Genomic DNA, 16,900 nt, shown 5'->3' on the forward strand with positions numbered 1-16,900 from the left:
GAAGGCAATAGTTCACCATTTCGGATATGTTTAGATTACTTTGTTTTTCTTTGTGATTTAAAAAAAAACTTTTGAAAAAAAAAAAAAAAAAAAAAAACTTTTTTATTTTTTTTTATTATTTTTTTATTTTGGCCTGGGGCCGCATTGAGTGACGGTGCGGGCCGCATGCGGCCCGCGGGCCGCCAGTTGCCCATCCCTGATTTAAACGGATCATAGCCGTGAACGCGAAACGAAATCGTTCGTTCACTGAAATGAACGTTTTTTCCCCACCACTGATGGACAGACGGCGCCAACTTGGGAGGTTTTCAGCTATTACTTTAAATTGTGTGACGTCACGTTCTCTTTCTACATAGAACCAATTAATCAATGTAAAGTATTAACAAACTTTCGGCTAAATTTCTTGTGACTAAATAATAACTACATTGAATCCATTGGAACACAGGTTTTTTTTTTTTTTTTTTTTTTTTACATTTCCTGAAATGTTAATGTTTTGGACCTGGTTTCCCCCCTGACAGCGACGATACGTGGCTTTTATATTACTGATTAGAGGCCCAGATTCATGTCTCTTTTATTATCTATAGTCTTAGTGCCTCAGAATGACTTTGTTAAATTGTACACGTCCATGTTGTTAACCTTTTCCACTTTCATTAAGACATGATTCCTTATTACTGTACATAATTACTGCTGTAGAATACACAATTAGACACCCTGGTGTCCCTATTTTTGTCGTTGTGCTTATATATATATATATATATATATATATATATATATATATATATATATATATATATATATGGACAACCAAGAACAAATCTGCATAAACGGTTGTATATTGAGTTAAGAGGACGAAGGTTCATTTTTGGGGCAGTCTTAATAGACTACATCAGCATAATCAAGAATTGATAGTATGTTGTTGAACAAGTTTCTTTCTAACTGTAAATGTAGTTGTGCTTGTAGATCTGCTATTTTCGGCAGAAGACTCCTGCTGTAATATGGGGCTTTTAGTGGCAAGGTAAGGCAACTAAAACCTGCAGCCAGTGCTGCTTTGCTGAAGGGAACACTTATGTTTCTGCACAGCTGGAGCAGTAGAAGAGGGTTGGTCATATATACACTGTCCTTGCGTTGTCAATTACGTCGCAGTCGTTTAGAGCAGTGGTTTTCAGCCCTTTTCATATCAAGGCACTTGAGCCACGGAACCACCATTTGATGAGATTCAGTCTCTCAGACCCAAGACTTTGAATATTTTTTTTATCGTTGGATAACATTTTGTCCACAATTCCATGCTGTATTGATGTTGGTACCATAGGAGAGATAACACGCCAACGTTGATCAAAATAACAATTCTTTAATTAAGTAATGCAGATGTTTAACAATAATTTAACTCTTGAGAGCGTAAAATGAAACCAAATGGACCCGTAAGGGTCCATTTGGTTTCATTTTACGCAAGAGTTAAAGATCTATAAGGGTACATTTGGTTACCAACTCTCCATAATTTAGCCCGGGGACCACCTGGAACCCCCTCAAGGACCACTGGTTGAGAACCACTGTTTTAGAGGTGTTGTGTGCATAATGCATGCTATTCTGGATCTGGATGCCTGTAGCTGCTCATCATCCTAAATAGCAACACGTTGCTGTAGCCATTCTCACAGCCTTTGTGTCTTTGTAAATGGTTCACATTCCGGGGCGTATTGTATTTAATTTGTATCCATTTTGCTGTGAAATCATAAAAATCTTCATTTGCAATGTACCATAATTGATTTCGGGGGTTTAATTTGCGTGTTATGCAGACAGACTTATCCAGACAGTTTTTTTAGGTAGTTAACAACATGAACCCTATATTTTGAGGCATGTCGTTAAGTGTTGCTCAGTGAAAATAGCTGATCTTGTAGATCAGCTATTTTCACTGTATGACATATCAGGCTTTAATGGTTAACCCATTCAATCCGCATCTGTGTCATTTTTAGGCTAATAAAAAAAATTGCAGATCTACAAGCTTGTAGATGTGCTATTTTTGAAAAATCTTTAAAATGTGTGCAAATCTTTTTAAAGCGAACATTTGTAACTCAAGTCTTTGCTTCTGGGGGTCCCTTGAACAAAACATTTTGAGATGGTGGTCCGCTGCCAAATACACATCTAAAAAAAGAAAATCTAAATCCTAACAGTATGTTGCTATATCAGCGGTTCTCCAACTTTTCCATGTCAAGGACCCCCCAAAATGATATGTGTTTGGGCGCGGACCCCCATCTCAAAATATGTTGTTCCAGGGACCCCCAGAAGCACAGATTGGAGTTAAAAATGTTCTCTTTAAAACATATATTCAAAGATTTGCACATATTTTCCATGATAAAAATAAATAAATAGCAGATCTACAAGCTGGTATATCTGCTCATTTTGAATAGCCAAAGAAATCTTAAAATTACACGGATGCATTCACTGGTTAAGGTTCTGGTGCTGCTTGCTACCTGACCATTTCTTTTCATTCTGAAAACTAGTAACATTGCATCGTTTGTCATTGTTGTCGTCTGACAACAACAGATGCAGAGTAATACGACTGGCTTGTTTTGTACAGTATAGCAAAGGCTGACCAGAGGAATCCAGGACTGAAATGTTTACTAAACAAAACAACAAGAAGTTGCATTTGTCCCGGTTGTCATTGTCCCGGTTGTCACTTTTCTGGCTCTTTGTCATTCCTGGCACAATGCCGTGACCGACACAGGAAAATATTATCACCCACTTGCAAAGAAGTCGAGCCACGTGGCCCGCGGTGTGCTTCTGTCAAGGCTCTTTCACACAGAACACAGTGAGGCAGAACGGGGTGAGGAAGAGGCCTGGCCTTATCTATATAGCCTCCATTGATATCACTATCTTATAGCTGATCTACAAGCGTGGCTACTTTAGGTGTCTCTCACACCGGCGCGCAGCCATGCATAACTCAGAAATTACCCGTGGATGTGCCTGTTAGCACTGGGGATGCTTTTTATTTTCTTCTCGGGAATCGGGAATCGAACCCGTGACTCGCTGTCAGCTTGCATTAGAGCCTATATGTGGTATGCACCCTAACCACTACTCCACTAGGCCATTGGTGCCCCAGATGTTTTGAAAGGGCCAGGCAGCTACTCTAGTTGAGGCCTGGTTTTTGCCCCCTAGTGAGAGGAAATTGCTTTCACATCAGTGTTTTACCCCTGTGTGGAATGCTCTGTCTCTGGGTTTATGGTACCAAGGATGACAGTCATACATGAATAAGACCGGGAACGCATCTGTGCCATGTAGATCTGCTACCGCTGGGTTTCAGATAAGGTTCTCAGAGGAACCTTAGTTGGAAGGTCATGCTGCAACGCAGGAGTTGTCTTTAACTATGCCATCAACTCAAACTTGAAGAAGAGCTTTGGTTTGTCTTACTTTGGTTTTAGATCGATTGCTGTTTTTATTGTCAAAAATTTATATACATATTTGTCAAAAGGATAAAACACACAAAGCTTGAGCTCTCAAGCTTTCCGTGTTTTATCCTTTTGACAAATCCAGTGTGGTCCTTTTGAGTGTAAATGTAAGAGTGCATTATTTTGTACCACTTCACTTCCCTACTTGGAAGCACAAGGAAAACAACGCTGAACGTCATATGTCTGAAAAGTGAGTGTTGATGGGTTGGAAACTGTCAACTGTCTTGGCTGACTTTCTGTTCTCTCTGCCTGCTTGCAGCAAGGCATGGCAGGGCATTGATAGTTAATAATAGCTAATAGTCAAACCACTGCTGGTTGACTATTAGCTACATGAACCAGAACGGATGACATTTGGTGGAAGAGACAATTAAAGTTTGGGTCGAAAAGGTCATAAGGTCAAGGTCAAAATAACAATCAGTTATATCTCAAATAAAACAAACAGGAAGAGGAAGGGATAGACATGCAGAGACTACAGTACACACTCCTGTGTGTACTTTAAACCTTAAACCTCTGTCTGTCTTTGTGTGTGTGTGTGTGTGTGTGTGTGTGTGTGTGTGTGTTTGTGTGTGTGTGTGTGTGTCTCTTTCTTTCTTTCTTTCTTTCTTTCTTTCTTTCTTTCTTTCTTTCTTTCTCTCTTTCTCTCTCTGTCCGTCTCTCTCTAGCTAAAGGTTGGAAGGGTTCTGCTTGTCTCTCTCTCTCTAGCTGAAGGTTGGAAGGGTTCTGCTAGTCTCTCTCTCTCTAGCTGAAGGTTGGAAGGGTTCTGCTAGTGTGTAGTTGTCCCAGTTGACTGTGTGTGTTTTTGTGTCTCTATAGTGTTGAAGTACACCTGCGTCCCCTCCTCTGCACCGCTGGCCACAAAGCATGAGAAGACGATGTATTTTTAGACTAATTAGGCCCATCTCTCTGTTTGGGAAGTTGAACTTCAACACTTCTCTCATATCACACTGTGTTGTTGTGCCTACAGGCGTTGCAGTCTGCAACATTATGGGCTGTTTAAAAGAATCTCAGGCTCAAAGGAGTTGTGCTGAACTTCCTCACAGGACGACTCACATTTGGCATTTAATTATGTGGACTCAGGTAGTTCAGTGAGTCTTTTCATTTCCTTTTTTTTTTATCACACGATTTTGCAACCCTTTTATTTCCTTTTTAATTGTCTCCGCCAGGCCGAAAGGCATGGCGAGAGAGTATGTTTTACCCCTTGTCCGTCCGTCCGTCCGTGTGTGTGTGTGTGTGTGTGTGTGTGTGTGTGTGTGTGTGTGTGTGTCTGTGTGTCCGTGTGTCCGTGTGTCCATCTGTCTGTGAACAGCTTATCTGCGGCACCGTTGGCCCGGTCGCTGCCAAACTGTGCACACACACTCCCTGGATGCCAATTCAGAACCTCTGCTCCAAAGTTTTCACATGGGCCTTTTATAGCGCCACCTGGAGGCCGATTTGTGCATAACCCATTTTTTAAATATTACTCCTACAGATTTTATCCAAACATCACACAAATCGGTACACAGAATCTCTATATTCATTTGATCATTTTCCATATTCCATCCTGATTGGCTAAGGTTGGCTTCCAAAGTTTGCAGGATTGGTCCATTTTGAACTAAATGCCTCAAATCATGAACGCAGCTTGCGATTTCCGTGAAATTTCACACGCACATTCCCATTAGGCCGAGGAAGAAATGCCACTTGAACATTTTCAAATCAGCCTCATGGTAATCTCTCAAGAACAGATTCTGCACTGCGTTGGAATCTGTCGGGGAGGTTCGTCATAACGTGTGCGCATTGGCTACAAGTGGGCGTGCCTTCAGATCAGGAAGCAGGCCGCGCTTTACCCAATCAAATGTAGTGGGCGGGATTCACATGTCCGTCGATCTTTCCCCCTCGAAACAAACCCAAACTAATTTAACAATAGCGTCCGCGGAGCAGACCAAACCACGGAAAGATATTCACATTTTAACTTACTCTTTCATCATAGAAACAAGTGGGCTTATAACCAAAACGATCCATGTTCTCTGGGAGAAGTGGTGTTAGTGTTCCGTGTAGAAATATTGTTAGTGGGAATGAAAACATAGTGGCACCCACCGGAAGTGAAAGCTGAAGGCAGACCTAAACCCCGGTTTCCTTGCGCACTGGTGTTACGTTTTCTTCCGCCCAGAGCCAACAGACATAGAACAAACAGCAGAGGTCGCTGTTTTTCATTTTCAGTTGGATCTGGGTTCCCAGATTGGCCTCATGGTGGCGCTATAAAAGGCCAATTTGCGTTTTTAACTGTAACTGCACCGATCTGCGTGAAACTTTGCACGCATACTCCCTAGAGGCCAAGGAAAAACATCTGCCCTGCATTTTTCACATTAGCCTTTTATAGCGCCACCAGGAGGCCGACTTATGTAAAACACATATTTTGAGATTAAGCTTTCATATTTTATCCAAATTTCACGCAAATCGGTACACTTGATCTCTATAGTCATGTGATAAAGATGGATAGGATAAGGATAAGGATAAGGATAATTCCTTTTAACAGGACGTTCATGAAAGTCCTTGCGGGCTTGTTTCCAATGAGGGCCTGTGAGCAATTAGGGGTTAAGAGTCTTGCTCAGGGACAAATTTCATTTCATCGACACATATGCTGGCGTGGCCTGGAATCGTACCTGGGGCAACCAGGGCCTCTGGCTCCCTAGGCGGGCTCACTAACCACTCGGCTATGGCCGCCCCTCTGTTTGAGTTTTCATATTCCATCCTGATTGGCGAATTCCGAACATTGCTGGCACACAATAACCTACCTGACCTGGCGGAGACCTGTGCTCCGAGGAGCACTTTTTCTAGTTTTTTTTTTTCATTTTGATATGCCTATGCCTTAGGACTAGGTCATGGAGCGTGCCCCATTTGTCCCCCCATTTATCTCTGTGACCCTAATCAGTGTTTATTTAACTCTGTGAGTGTACTAATTTAGTTCCTAACTAACAATCATTTAACTGGGAACCCCCTCAAGGACCCCTGGAGATCCTTTAGGACCCTCTTAAATCTGTCAGAGGAGGGGGGGGGGATAAACGAAAAATGCCACTGAATTTGTACAGTCGAACATTACACAGTGGTTTTGGCCCCAGGGCAGGGTGGGGCCGGGCCCTTTCTTTAGTTGTGGACCCCCTAGATCCCCCTCAACGACTCCTGAGGGGTCCCCGACCCCCCCCCCCCCCCCCCCCCACGTTGAGAAACAGTGCTTTGGCTGAGTTAGCTTTAACATTGATTCTTACTCGACTCTGGGACATTAACGTCCACATGGAGTCCCACTCAGGAGGACAGTGAAGGTGACATTAACTTCCATGGAGTCCCTCTCAGGACAGTAAAGGACGGACGGCACAGGTTCAGCGTTAGCCCACAGCCCGCGTGGTCGCTGTCGGGCCGAAACCGTGTATCTCCATATTATATTTTTGCTAAATAAATGCTCACAGGTTAGAGCTTCTTTACATTGCCTGAAAAGTAACCGTTTTGGACGTATTCTAGGTTTACCGCCCGACGACACGCCAGCCTCTCGGCCGGTTGAGAGACGAGCGTGCTGCTGAATAATGTACATTATTACACACAGCGAGGTAGAGCGCCGTCACAGAGGAGCCTTCCAATCCAGCATGGTCCTTGTGGGACCACCCTGGAGGGCTTAAAATAAAGAACTACGTGGAAGAAGTTCAGCTGAGGTGGACTCTCTCTCTCTCTCTCTCTCTCTCTCTCTCTCTCTCTCTCTCTCTCTCTCTCTCTCTCTCTCTCTCCTCTAATGAGAGCATGCAGGCACTCGTGCTGTCACTTTGAGCGGGGACCAGTGTTGCCATGTCAGGTTATTATAAGCAACTTTGGGCTTGTATTTTCTGTAATGTTGCTTGTAAAATATTGGTAGTTGCGGGTCGCAACTACCAATATTTTATACTCGTTTCCAAAGTGTAGTTGCATATTTGGGCTTGCTTAGAAATTATTCTATTTTTATTATTTAAACCAGTGGTTGTCAAATATGTTCATGTCATGGACCCCCAGATTCATATTTATTTGTCCCTAAACCCCCATCTGAAAATGTTTTGTGCCAGGGAGGGAGCCCCGTACCAGATTTGTGTTACAGTATATATATTATATTTCACAATTTATTTCAAGATTTCTTTGAAAATAGCAGATCGGCTATTCTCAAATGTATGTAATGTATCTAGTCGCTTCTTTTGGGCTTGTTTTCCTAGACCTGGTTGCTTATTTCTCTCACTCACAAAATCTGGCGACACTGCTGTGAGACCGTTTTTCCTGCCAATAATGTATAGACCAGAGAGGATTGTGTGCTTTATTCCTCTCCCCCCCCCCCCCCCCCCCACACACACACACACACAAACACTATCTTTCTGAGAGGCTTTAGAAGGTAAAGTCGACATCCAGGTGTATTTTATGGGCCTGGGAGAGGCTGTAAATCTTTTATTGTGATACTGCAGTCGAGTCGAGGCAATAAAAAACACTTGCGTCCTCGCGTGCCCCCAGAAAACAGAGTTGTGTTCTAGCATATAGCTCCCCTGTGCTCGTTTGTGTGCCAGCGCTTTCACACGTTACACTGAATTAGAGGTGTCACTTCATTCAGAAGCTACGGTACAGCAACATGAAGTACAGCTATTGGGAGATTAACCCATTAAGACCGGGGGGGTCAAACCGGCGACCTTCCAATTCTCAAAAGACCTTTGGCCACCCTATCATCCCTAATTGGTTAGTCAATTAATTGATTGATTGATTGACTTTGATAATCCCCTGGTGGGAAAACTAGTTTAATCACCACATAACGAAACCATAGAAATAGAGGAATAGATTTATTTATAAACAAAAGAAACAGAAAAGAAGCCACCAGGATTAGAGTGAACTACAAATGTTCATTAAAACGTTTTGACAGAGTGGCGTCCGCTGGCCTAGCGGTCCAGGTGCATACCACATATGCTGGTCACCCAGCTTGACAGTGTGTCGCGGGTTCGACTCCCGATCCCGATGACCTTTTCTATGTGTCACCCCCCCATCTCTCTCCCCATTTCCTGTCAGCCTACTGTCCTGTCAAATAAAGGCATAAAAGCCCCAAAGAATATCTTTAAAAAAAAACATTTTGACAGAGACCTCCACAACCAGAGGTGGAACAAAGCCGGCAGGCACATACACAGGCACCAGTGGTGTAAAGTAACTAAGTACATTTACTCAAGTACTGTACCGGTACTTAAATACAATATTGAGGTACTTTTACTTTACTGGAGTATTTCCAATTTTCAGTACTTTTACTTCTACTCCACTACATCTCAGAGGCAAATATTGTACTTTTACTCCACTACAATTATTTGAAAACTTTAGTTACTAGTTACTTTGTAGATTTTGATTATTATTATTACAAAACATACATTACCCACTTCAGCCCTAAATACATTTCGGCCATTTCAAAATAGCAGATCTACAAGCTCACAATGCGTCGCGATGCGATGCATTGTGAGCTTGTAGATCTGCTATTTTCGAAATGTTTTACATACTAAATTTTATACTTTTGAAAACTTGTGAAATGGGACATTCTGCATAATGAGTACCAATACTTTTGTACTTTTACTCAAGTACATTTTTTATTCCGGACTTTTACTTCTTAACAGAGTACTTCTACATTGCAGTATTGATACTTCTACTTAAGTAAAACATTTGAGTACTTTTTCCACCACAGGCACAGACACCGGCGTGAACTAAATTATCCTCATAAGATCGTTCACAGTGCTCAAATAATGGACGGCTTAGGTAAAGCAGTCTGCGGCTTATAGGGTCTACGTCTCTCTTTCCCAGTATAGTGACCTCTAAAGAGTCGGGGGATTAGGCTAATTATAGAGGCTGCCTTTTAATATTGATCGCTTTGGGTCGATGCTGGGCTTGCCGTCCATTCGGGAGCTTGATTTAGTGCTTTCCCCTTCCAGGCCTTGGCACCGCTGTGTATGGGCTATCAAACATACATTAGTAACATGCTGTCAATGTTAAGTACTGTACGTACATAAATATATACATTCAGTGTATTGTATGGGCTATCAGACATGCATTAGTAACTTTCTGACGATGTTAAGTACGTATGTACTAATATAAACATACAGTATGGGCTGTCACACATACATTAGTAACTTTCTGTCGATGTTAAGTACGTATGTACATAAATATATACATACATACAGTGTATGGGCTATTAAACATACATTAGTGGGGCACGGTGGCGCAGTCGGTAGCACTCTCGCCGCACAGCTAGAAGGTCCTGGGTTCGATTCCCGCCGGGGAGGCTGTGAGGGCTGGGGGCGTTCTCTCCTCCGCGTCATCAGTGCCCATACCCTTGGTGGGGTTGCCGAAAGGGCCTTTCTGTGTGGAGTTTGCATGTTCTCCCCGTGTCCTCTAGTCTAGGGCAGGTATCCTCACAAAAACATGCAGTACTGCATGTTTTTGGTCAGCCGGGGCGCCTGATGGAGGGGAAAGGAACTGGTTGGAATAACGTGTTCCTTCCACGCGCTATGTCTAACCAGGGAAACTCCCCCCTGTCAGGTGAAAAGAAGCGGCCTGCTACTGTAGCTCTCATGCATTGAAGGAGGCATGAGCTCGGCTCTAGGCTCTCCCTAGGCTGGCAGAGGGAGTGTAGCGCCCAGGATTACTTAGACAATTGGCACTGGGTGAAAAAATGGGTTGACATATTTAATAATTGCATACATATAAGAATAGCAGAAATAGCTGATCTTCAAGCTTACAAGCTTCGTGACACGTTGTAAGCTTGTAGATCAGCTATTTTTCCTTTTTTATATTTGAAAATAAGTGAAAATTTTTCAACATGGAAACGATTATGACGATTATTCAAAAATAATTGCGATTATCTCAAATAATTGCGATTAGACGATTATGTAATAATTGTGACCAGCCTGTGTTAAGTACATGTGTACATATATATATACATACAGTTTGGCTATCACACACCAGTGTATATACATTAGTAACTTGCTGTCGATGTTAAGAGCCGTAATTAAATACAGTATATACATACAGTGTGGGCAGGGCTATCAAACATAATGTTAACAGTAACATACTGTGAATGTATCTAATGTACGTACATTGACGGTACACGCATGGCTGTGGATGTGTTTAGATCGCTGTCGATACACTGTACTGATCTTCCTGCTGACAAATGGAAGTGCTGCATCAGTTCTAGGCTTCATGGTGTGGCTTACAGGCACGTTAGCTAACAAGGCTAACAGTAAATCAAATGTTGGTTAATCACTGTTGTTTACACTCGGTACCATACAGTATGCATGTATGCACCAGTCCTCGTGTGTGTGTGTGAGAGGTCTCTGTGTGTGTGAGAGAGAGAGAGATTCTGAGTCTCAATCTGTGTATGTGTGTGTATAGTCTGTGTGTTTGTGGGTGTGTGAGAGACAGTGTGATTGAAAGTGTGAGTCTAGTGTGTGTGTGTGTGTGTGTGTGTGTGTGTGTGTGTGTGTGTGTGTGTGTGTGTGTGTGTGTGTGTGTGTGTGTGTGTGTGTGTGTGTGTGTGTGTGTGTGTGTGTGTGTGTGTGTGTGTGTGTGTGTGTGTGTGTGTGTGTGTGTGTGTGTGTGTGTGTGTCTGTTGCGTGGCTAACCCTGGTGTGACTCATGCTTGCTTCCTGAGTGGAGGAGAGGAGAGGAGAGGAGAGGTGGTCTCTATAGCTCTGAGGAGAGGAGAGATGGTCTATATAGCTCTGAGGAGAGGAGAGGTGGTCTCTATAGCTCTGAGGAGAGGAGAGGTGGTCTCTATAGCTCTGAAGAGAGGAGAGGAGAGGAGAGGTGGTCTCTATAGCTCTGAGGAGAGGAGAGGTGGTCTCTATAGCTCTGAGGAGAGGAGAGGAGAGGTGGTCTCTATAGCTCTGAGGAGAGGAGAGGAGAGGTGGTCTCCATAGCTCTGAAGAGAGGAGAGGAGAGGAGAGGTGGTCTCTATAGCTCTGAAGAGAGGAGAGGAGAGGTGGTCTCTATAGCTCTGAAGAGAGGAGAGGAGAGGAGAGGTGGTCTCTATAGCTCTGAGGAGAGGAGAGGAGAGGTGGTCTCTATAGCTCTGAAGAGAGGAGAGGAGAGGAGAGGTGGTCTCTATAGCTCTGAAGAGAGGAGAGGAGAGGAGAGGTGGTCTCTATAGCTCTGAGGAGAGGAGAGGTGGTCTCTATAGCTCTGAAGAGAGGAGAGGAGAGGTGGTCTCTATAGCTCTGAAGAGAGGTGGTCTCTATAGCTCTGAGGAGAGGAGAGGTGGTCTCTATAGCTCTGAAGAGAGGAGAGGAGAGGTGGTCTCTATAGCTCTGAGGAGAGGTGGTCTCTATAGCTCTGAGGAGAGGAGAGGAGAGGTGGTCTCTATAGCTCTGAAGAGAGGAGAGGTGGTCTGATGAATCCACAGAGCGCTGCGGTGTCGCGGTGCGGAGCGGCACCCGCTTGGCACCGCAGTTATGATTGCCGCTTTGTGGATTCGTCTATAGCTCTGAGGAGAGGAGAGGAGAGGAGAGGAGAGCTGTGATCCATTTTGCTGTGTTGTGATGCTGCCTGTGGCTCTCAGAGAGAGGGAGAGAGGGAGGGAGAGAGAGGGGGAGATAGAGAGAGAGAGAGAAGTGGAGCACACGGCAGCCTGTAGTGTAAGTAGGCCATGTGCTGGAGGAACATGGGGTCTGGCGGCCTCCACCAAGAAGGAGGAGGGGCTGTGATGAGAGATATGGTTCCAGGCAATTGTAGAACAACAGGTGCACACTGCATGGCCATGATGACTCACTCTACTGGCCATTCTTCTATACTCCTGTCAAAGCCACCGTTGTGCTGAAAATACCAGCCAATCTACAAGCTAAGAAGCTTGTTTCTTTTTTTCTTTTTTAGTCTTTTTTTCATTTAGAGTAGCCAATTATTTTTTACACAATTTTTCTCCCCAATTTAGTCGTTATTATGCCAATTAATTCCTCTCCTCACACATTTCTGTGTTGTCACTGCTGTTGTATCCTACTGACTCACCTGCCAGTGAGGAGCCCCAACCGGGAGGACGTAGGGCCTTCGTCCTACTCCTCCCGCCCAACATTCCCCGCTGACAGGTGCCGCCCCAGCCCGTAGGAGTACGTACAATGAACAGTGTCACTCTCCCCACCAATTGGGCCAATTTTGTTCGTACAGAAGCCCGACAAAGCCGGGTGGCACCACAGTGGATTCGAACCCACAACCTCCGTGGTGCTAACAAGCTTGTTAGCTTCCTAGCTTGTAGATTGGCTATTTTCGACGCACCGACAACTATGGCACGCCTCGGCCGAAAGCATAAATCAGCCTGTTAGACCGCCATCTGGCTCTGGCACCGAGCTCTGATCATGTACCGCCACTCATCTGTTTGTTTATTATCATTATTGTTATATGCAGGTTTTGTAATTGATGACACACACCTCCTGTTTTCCACACCTATGTAAAGTGGTTTGCATGGTTTCCTCCGCCATTGGTGTATGAATGTGTGTGTGAATAATGCACAATCTATGTAAAGCGCTTGCACTATATATATATGCACCATTTACCATTTATCAAGGATAAAAGGACTTAGGTCTTTGGCATGCATTCACTTTCAGTAGATTTGAGTGACTACTGTAAGTAAGGACGACTGCTGTTCAGAGTCCTTACTAATACCAAGAGAAGTGGATCATAATGACTCATTAAATGGTTTAGGTCCAAAAATACATGTATCATCATAATCATGAATCATCCAGACCTCTCAGGTTCATCTGGGACAGGTTCTGCTTTTAGTGCCTTCTTGGTGTCCCTAGAATAGGAACTAAACGTGGAGAAGCAGAGTTCAGTTGTTATGCTCCACATAATCAGGAACAAACTCCCAGAACACTGCAGGTCTGCTGCAACGCTCACTTCTCTTACGTCAAAGATGATTTAAGAGTGTTTGCCACTGCCTTTTACTGAGTTTTATTCTCTTATCTTTCTGTTTTTATTCTAAAATTAATTTTTTTTATTGTATTAAAATGTCCTGTTTCTTTTGCACACTCTAAAATTCTCTGGGCCCTTTTTTGCGTGTCTTAAGTACCAGGTCCTATGACTTAACTTAAGATCTGGAGGTGTGCCAAATGCAACATTGTTCAGGCATTTAACATTGTTTAATGGATTGTTTTTTTTAATCATGTTGTATATAGTTCATGTATATTTGATTTTGATTGAAGTGCCTTTAATCTCTGTACTCTGATTGGTTTATATATACAGTATATTGGTGATTTTGATGTCCATGTCAAACAATTAAACATTCATTCATGAATTCATTCATTCAATAGTAGTAGCAGTAACAGCAGTGGAGGTGATGGTATTTTCTCCATTCATTCATGTGTTATACTGTAGTAACAGGGCTGAACAGCAGGGCTGCTTTCTAACAGGCTTCTCTCTCTCGCTCTCTCCCTCTCCCTCACCCTCTCTCTCTCTCTCTCTCTCTTACAGGAGACCAATGAAATTGTGGCCATTAAGAAATTCAAGGACAGTGAAGGTAAGAGTTCCCTCCTCTCTGCCAATGAAAACATGGCTCTCTATTACAAGGGGTTCTCAAAAGTTGTGTGAATGCCACGAGGCCCACGACCCCATTTTATCGGAGAACTTTTTTGGGGGCGACAGACACTTTTTTATAGCGTGAATACAGCACTATCTTATCGATGAAATGAATGAATAATACCAATAGAAGCAACGGAATTGTTTCTGTACACACGTTTGTAAAACGAAGCATATTTTCACTAAATCTGTTGACGGAACCTTTTAATTTGAACACGGTTCTGTGATATGTGGCTGTGTTGAGCTGAGAAAGAAGCCAGGGGAACAAGCTTCCCCAGTCAGTGCAGCATTATACAACTCTGGATATTCGCTCTGGACTGATATCCAGAACTATTTTTTTGCAACGTTTCGTTCCTCCAAAAAGTCATCAAGCAGAGCAAATGCCCCCAAAATCTCCGCTGATTATCTTGGAGTGCCACACAACCTGGTGTTTCATAATCCAGCTCTCCGTTTTATCTGTGAGTCCAAACAGGTTTGTGTCCCCCAGTCTTGATTTCGTCGACTAAAACTATAACGAAAGATGTTCGCGACTACCTTTTTTCACTGACGATATTCACAATTTCGTCAAACAAATAAAAACTAGACTAAAATGTTAGTGAGAGACTAGTGGAGAAGAGATCCAGTGGAACTAAAAGACAAGTCATTTTATGTTTGGTTGCGCTCGGGTGTTGCGCTCTGAAAATAGCCGATCTACAAGCTACACGCGTCGCAGCGTTGTGAGCTTGTAGCTCGGCTATTTTCAGCATGCAACCAAGTGTAAAATCAGCCATTATGACGCCATCACACCAAAATAGATTATAGTTGACTAAATCAACTGTAGATTTACTTATGATATTTAGTCGACTAAAACTAGACTAAAACTAAAACATTTCAGATGACTAAAATATGACAAAAACTATACAGAATTGTATTCAAAAGACTATGACTAAAACTAAATGAAAATTTGCTGTCAAAATCAACACTGGTGTCCCGACCTTGTAGTCCCAGAAGAACGTGCGGAACAGCTTCTGACAACAAACGTATCCATTGCGAGTCTCCAGGTTTACCTGACCTGAATGAATCAAATCATATTTATAGGCAGGGCTGGAAGGTCATAGTAGCCCACCCACCCCTCCTCCCCTCCTCCCTGGGGAAGTGCTTTAGTTACGAGATACACATGCAACAGGCAGACAGACACCTATGCACATTGGAACTCACAGAAGACCAGGCGCCTGCGGGTGATGGCGTTCACATGCAGATGTGAGCTGTGTATTGTGTGTTTCCGTCTGTCGGCCTGAGTTGATGAAGGGGCGAGACATGATGACAAAGACACACAGCTGCCAGGCGGAAAACTCCATCTGTGTTTTGGACGGTACTGATCTCATGTGTTTCGGGCAGTTCTAGACAGACAGACAGACAGACAAACCTTTATTGTACGTGATTGTCTCCTCATGCAGAGAATGAAGAAGTCAAAGAGACGACGCTGCGGGAGCTCAAGATGCTCCGCACCCTCAAGCAGGAGAACATTGTGGAGCTGAAGGAGGCCTTCCGCCGGAGAGGGAAGCTCTACCTCGTCTTTGAGTATGTGGAGAAGGTGGGTTCAACCATAGAGCACTCTGGGATATGTAGTACAGTACTACTTTAACGTAGGGCTGGCCTGCTGTAAAGACTTCTCCAGTGTGACTAGATTTGATAGACCAGTGTTTCCCTAATAGTTGGGCCAGTAAAAACCCTGTTTTCGTTACTCTTTTCCCCCCTTTTTTTACATTTTCAGATATGAAAAAAAGTATTTTCATAAATTTAAAAACACTGCTAAGAAGTAGTGAAAATAGCAGATCTACAAGCTCTATGCGACACATTGTGAGCTTATAGATCTGCTCTTTTCACAAATTTGTGTATCGGGGGTACCTTCAATACAAGCAGAAAATCCACAAAAATATATTTTAAAAAATGGTATTGAGAGGAAAGAAGGGGATGAAGTCTATGGCCCTGGGGGCCCCAGTCAACTAAGTATATGGGTCCGGGCTACCCCAGACATAGACACAATCTATGTAAAGCGCATTGGATGAAAGCGCTGTATAAATGCACCATTTACCATTTATGTCACATCAGCTCTGTGCTGGCCTGTTTGTTTATGTAATTAGTTTATGTAAGCCTAGCGTCCATATTCTGGAGCGAACATTCGTTTTAAAATGGCAGATCTACAAGCTCATAATGTGTCACAATATGCCACGTTGCGAGCTTGTAGATCGGCAATTTTCTGCCCAAGGAAGTTACATAGATGTTGTGTTTCAAGTGTCTTTAAAAAACAAAAACATAATTGCATAACAGTATGAATTATGATGTTAATAGAGTAAAAGAGGGCCACTCTAAGGTAACATAAAAAAGAAAAGAAAAAAGACGTCAAACAGTAAAACGTTTCTATTACTTCTGGTAAATATACTCTTGGGAGGAAGGACATCTGGTGCCTTTTTGTGCGACTCACAGGCTGTGTAAAGTGAAGTTGTTAACGTGTGTTTCCGTGTGTTTGTGTAGAACATGTTGGAGCTGCTGGAGGAGCTGCCCAACGGAGTTCCACCTGAGAAAGCACGCAACTACATCTACCAGTTAATCAAAGCAATCCACTGGTGCCATAAAAACGACATCGTTCACAGGGGTGAGAAATCCTTCTGTTAGATTGGCTGCCGGAAATTAGAGATGTACCGATACCATTTTTTCCTTCTCGATACCGATTCCCATAACTTGCGTATCAGTCGATACCGAGGAAAAAAGTCTAGGACAGTGGTTCTCAAAGTGGGGTCCAAGGGCCCTCAGGGTTCCTTGGGGCGGGGTTCCAAATGGACCCTTACAGGTCAGTAACTCTGAGAGTGTACACATTTGTACACACTCAGAGTTATGGGAATCCTTGAAATGGTAAA

At 43.3% G+C, this 16,900-nt stretch overlaps 1 protein-coding gene across 4 annotated transcripts in view; it reads left to right on the forward strand.

Moving 5' to 3' along the window:
- LOC308087089 (cyclin-dependent kinase-like 5) overlaps positions 1-16,900 on the forward strand; it is a 101,032-nt gene that overhangs the window by 41,264 nt on the left and 42,868 nt on the right. For all 4 annotated transcript variants that reach the window (XM_080430772.1, XM_080430773.1, XM_080430774.1 and 1 more), the window contains exons 4-6: positions 13,899-13,944; positions 15,440-15,576; positions 16,518-16,638. In XM_080430772.1, the coding sequence (XP_080286898.1) occupies positions 13,899-13,944; positions 15,440-15,576; positions 16,518-16,638 (304 nt within the window). The remainder of the gene's footprint in view (positions 1-13,898; positions 13,945-15,439; positions 15,577-16,517; positions 16,639-16,900) is intronic.

Source organism: Gymnoscopelus braueri (assembly GCF_963280865.1).
Source record: "Gymnoscopelus braueri genome assembly, chromosome: 6".
NCBI classification, from domain to species: Eukaryota; Metazoa; Chordata; class Actinopteri; order Myctophiformes; family Myctophidae; genus Gymnoscopelus; species Gymnoscopelus braueri.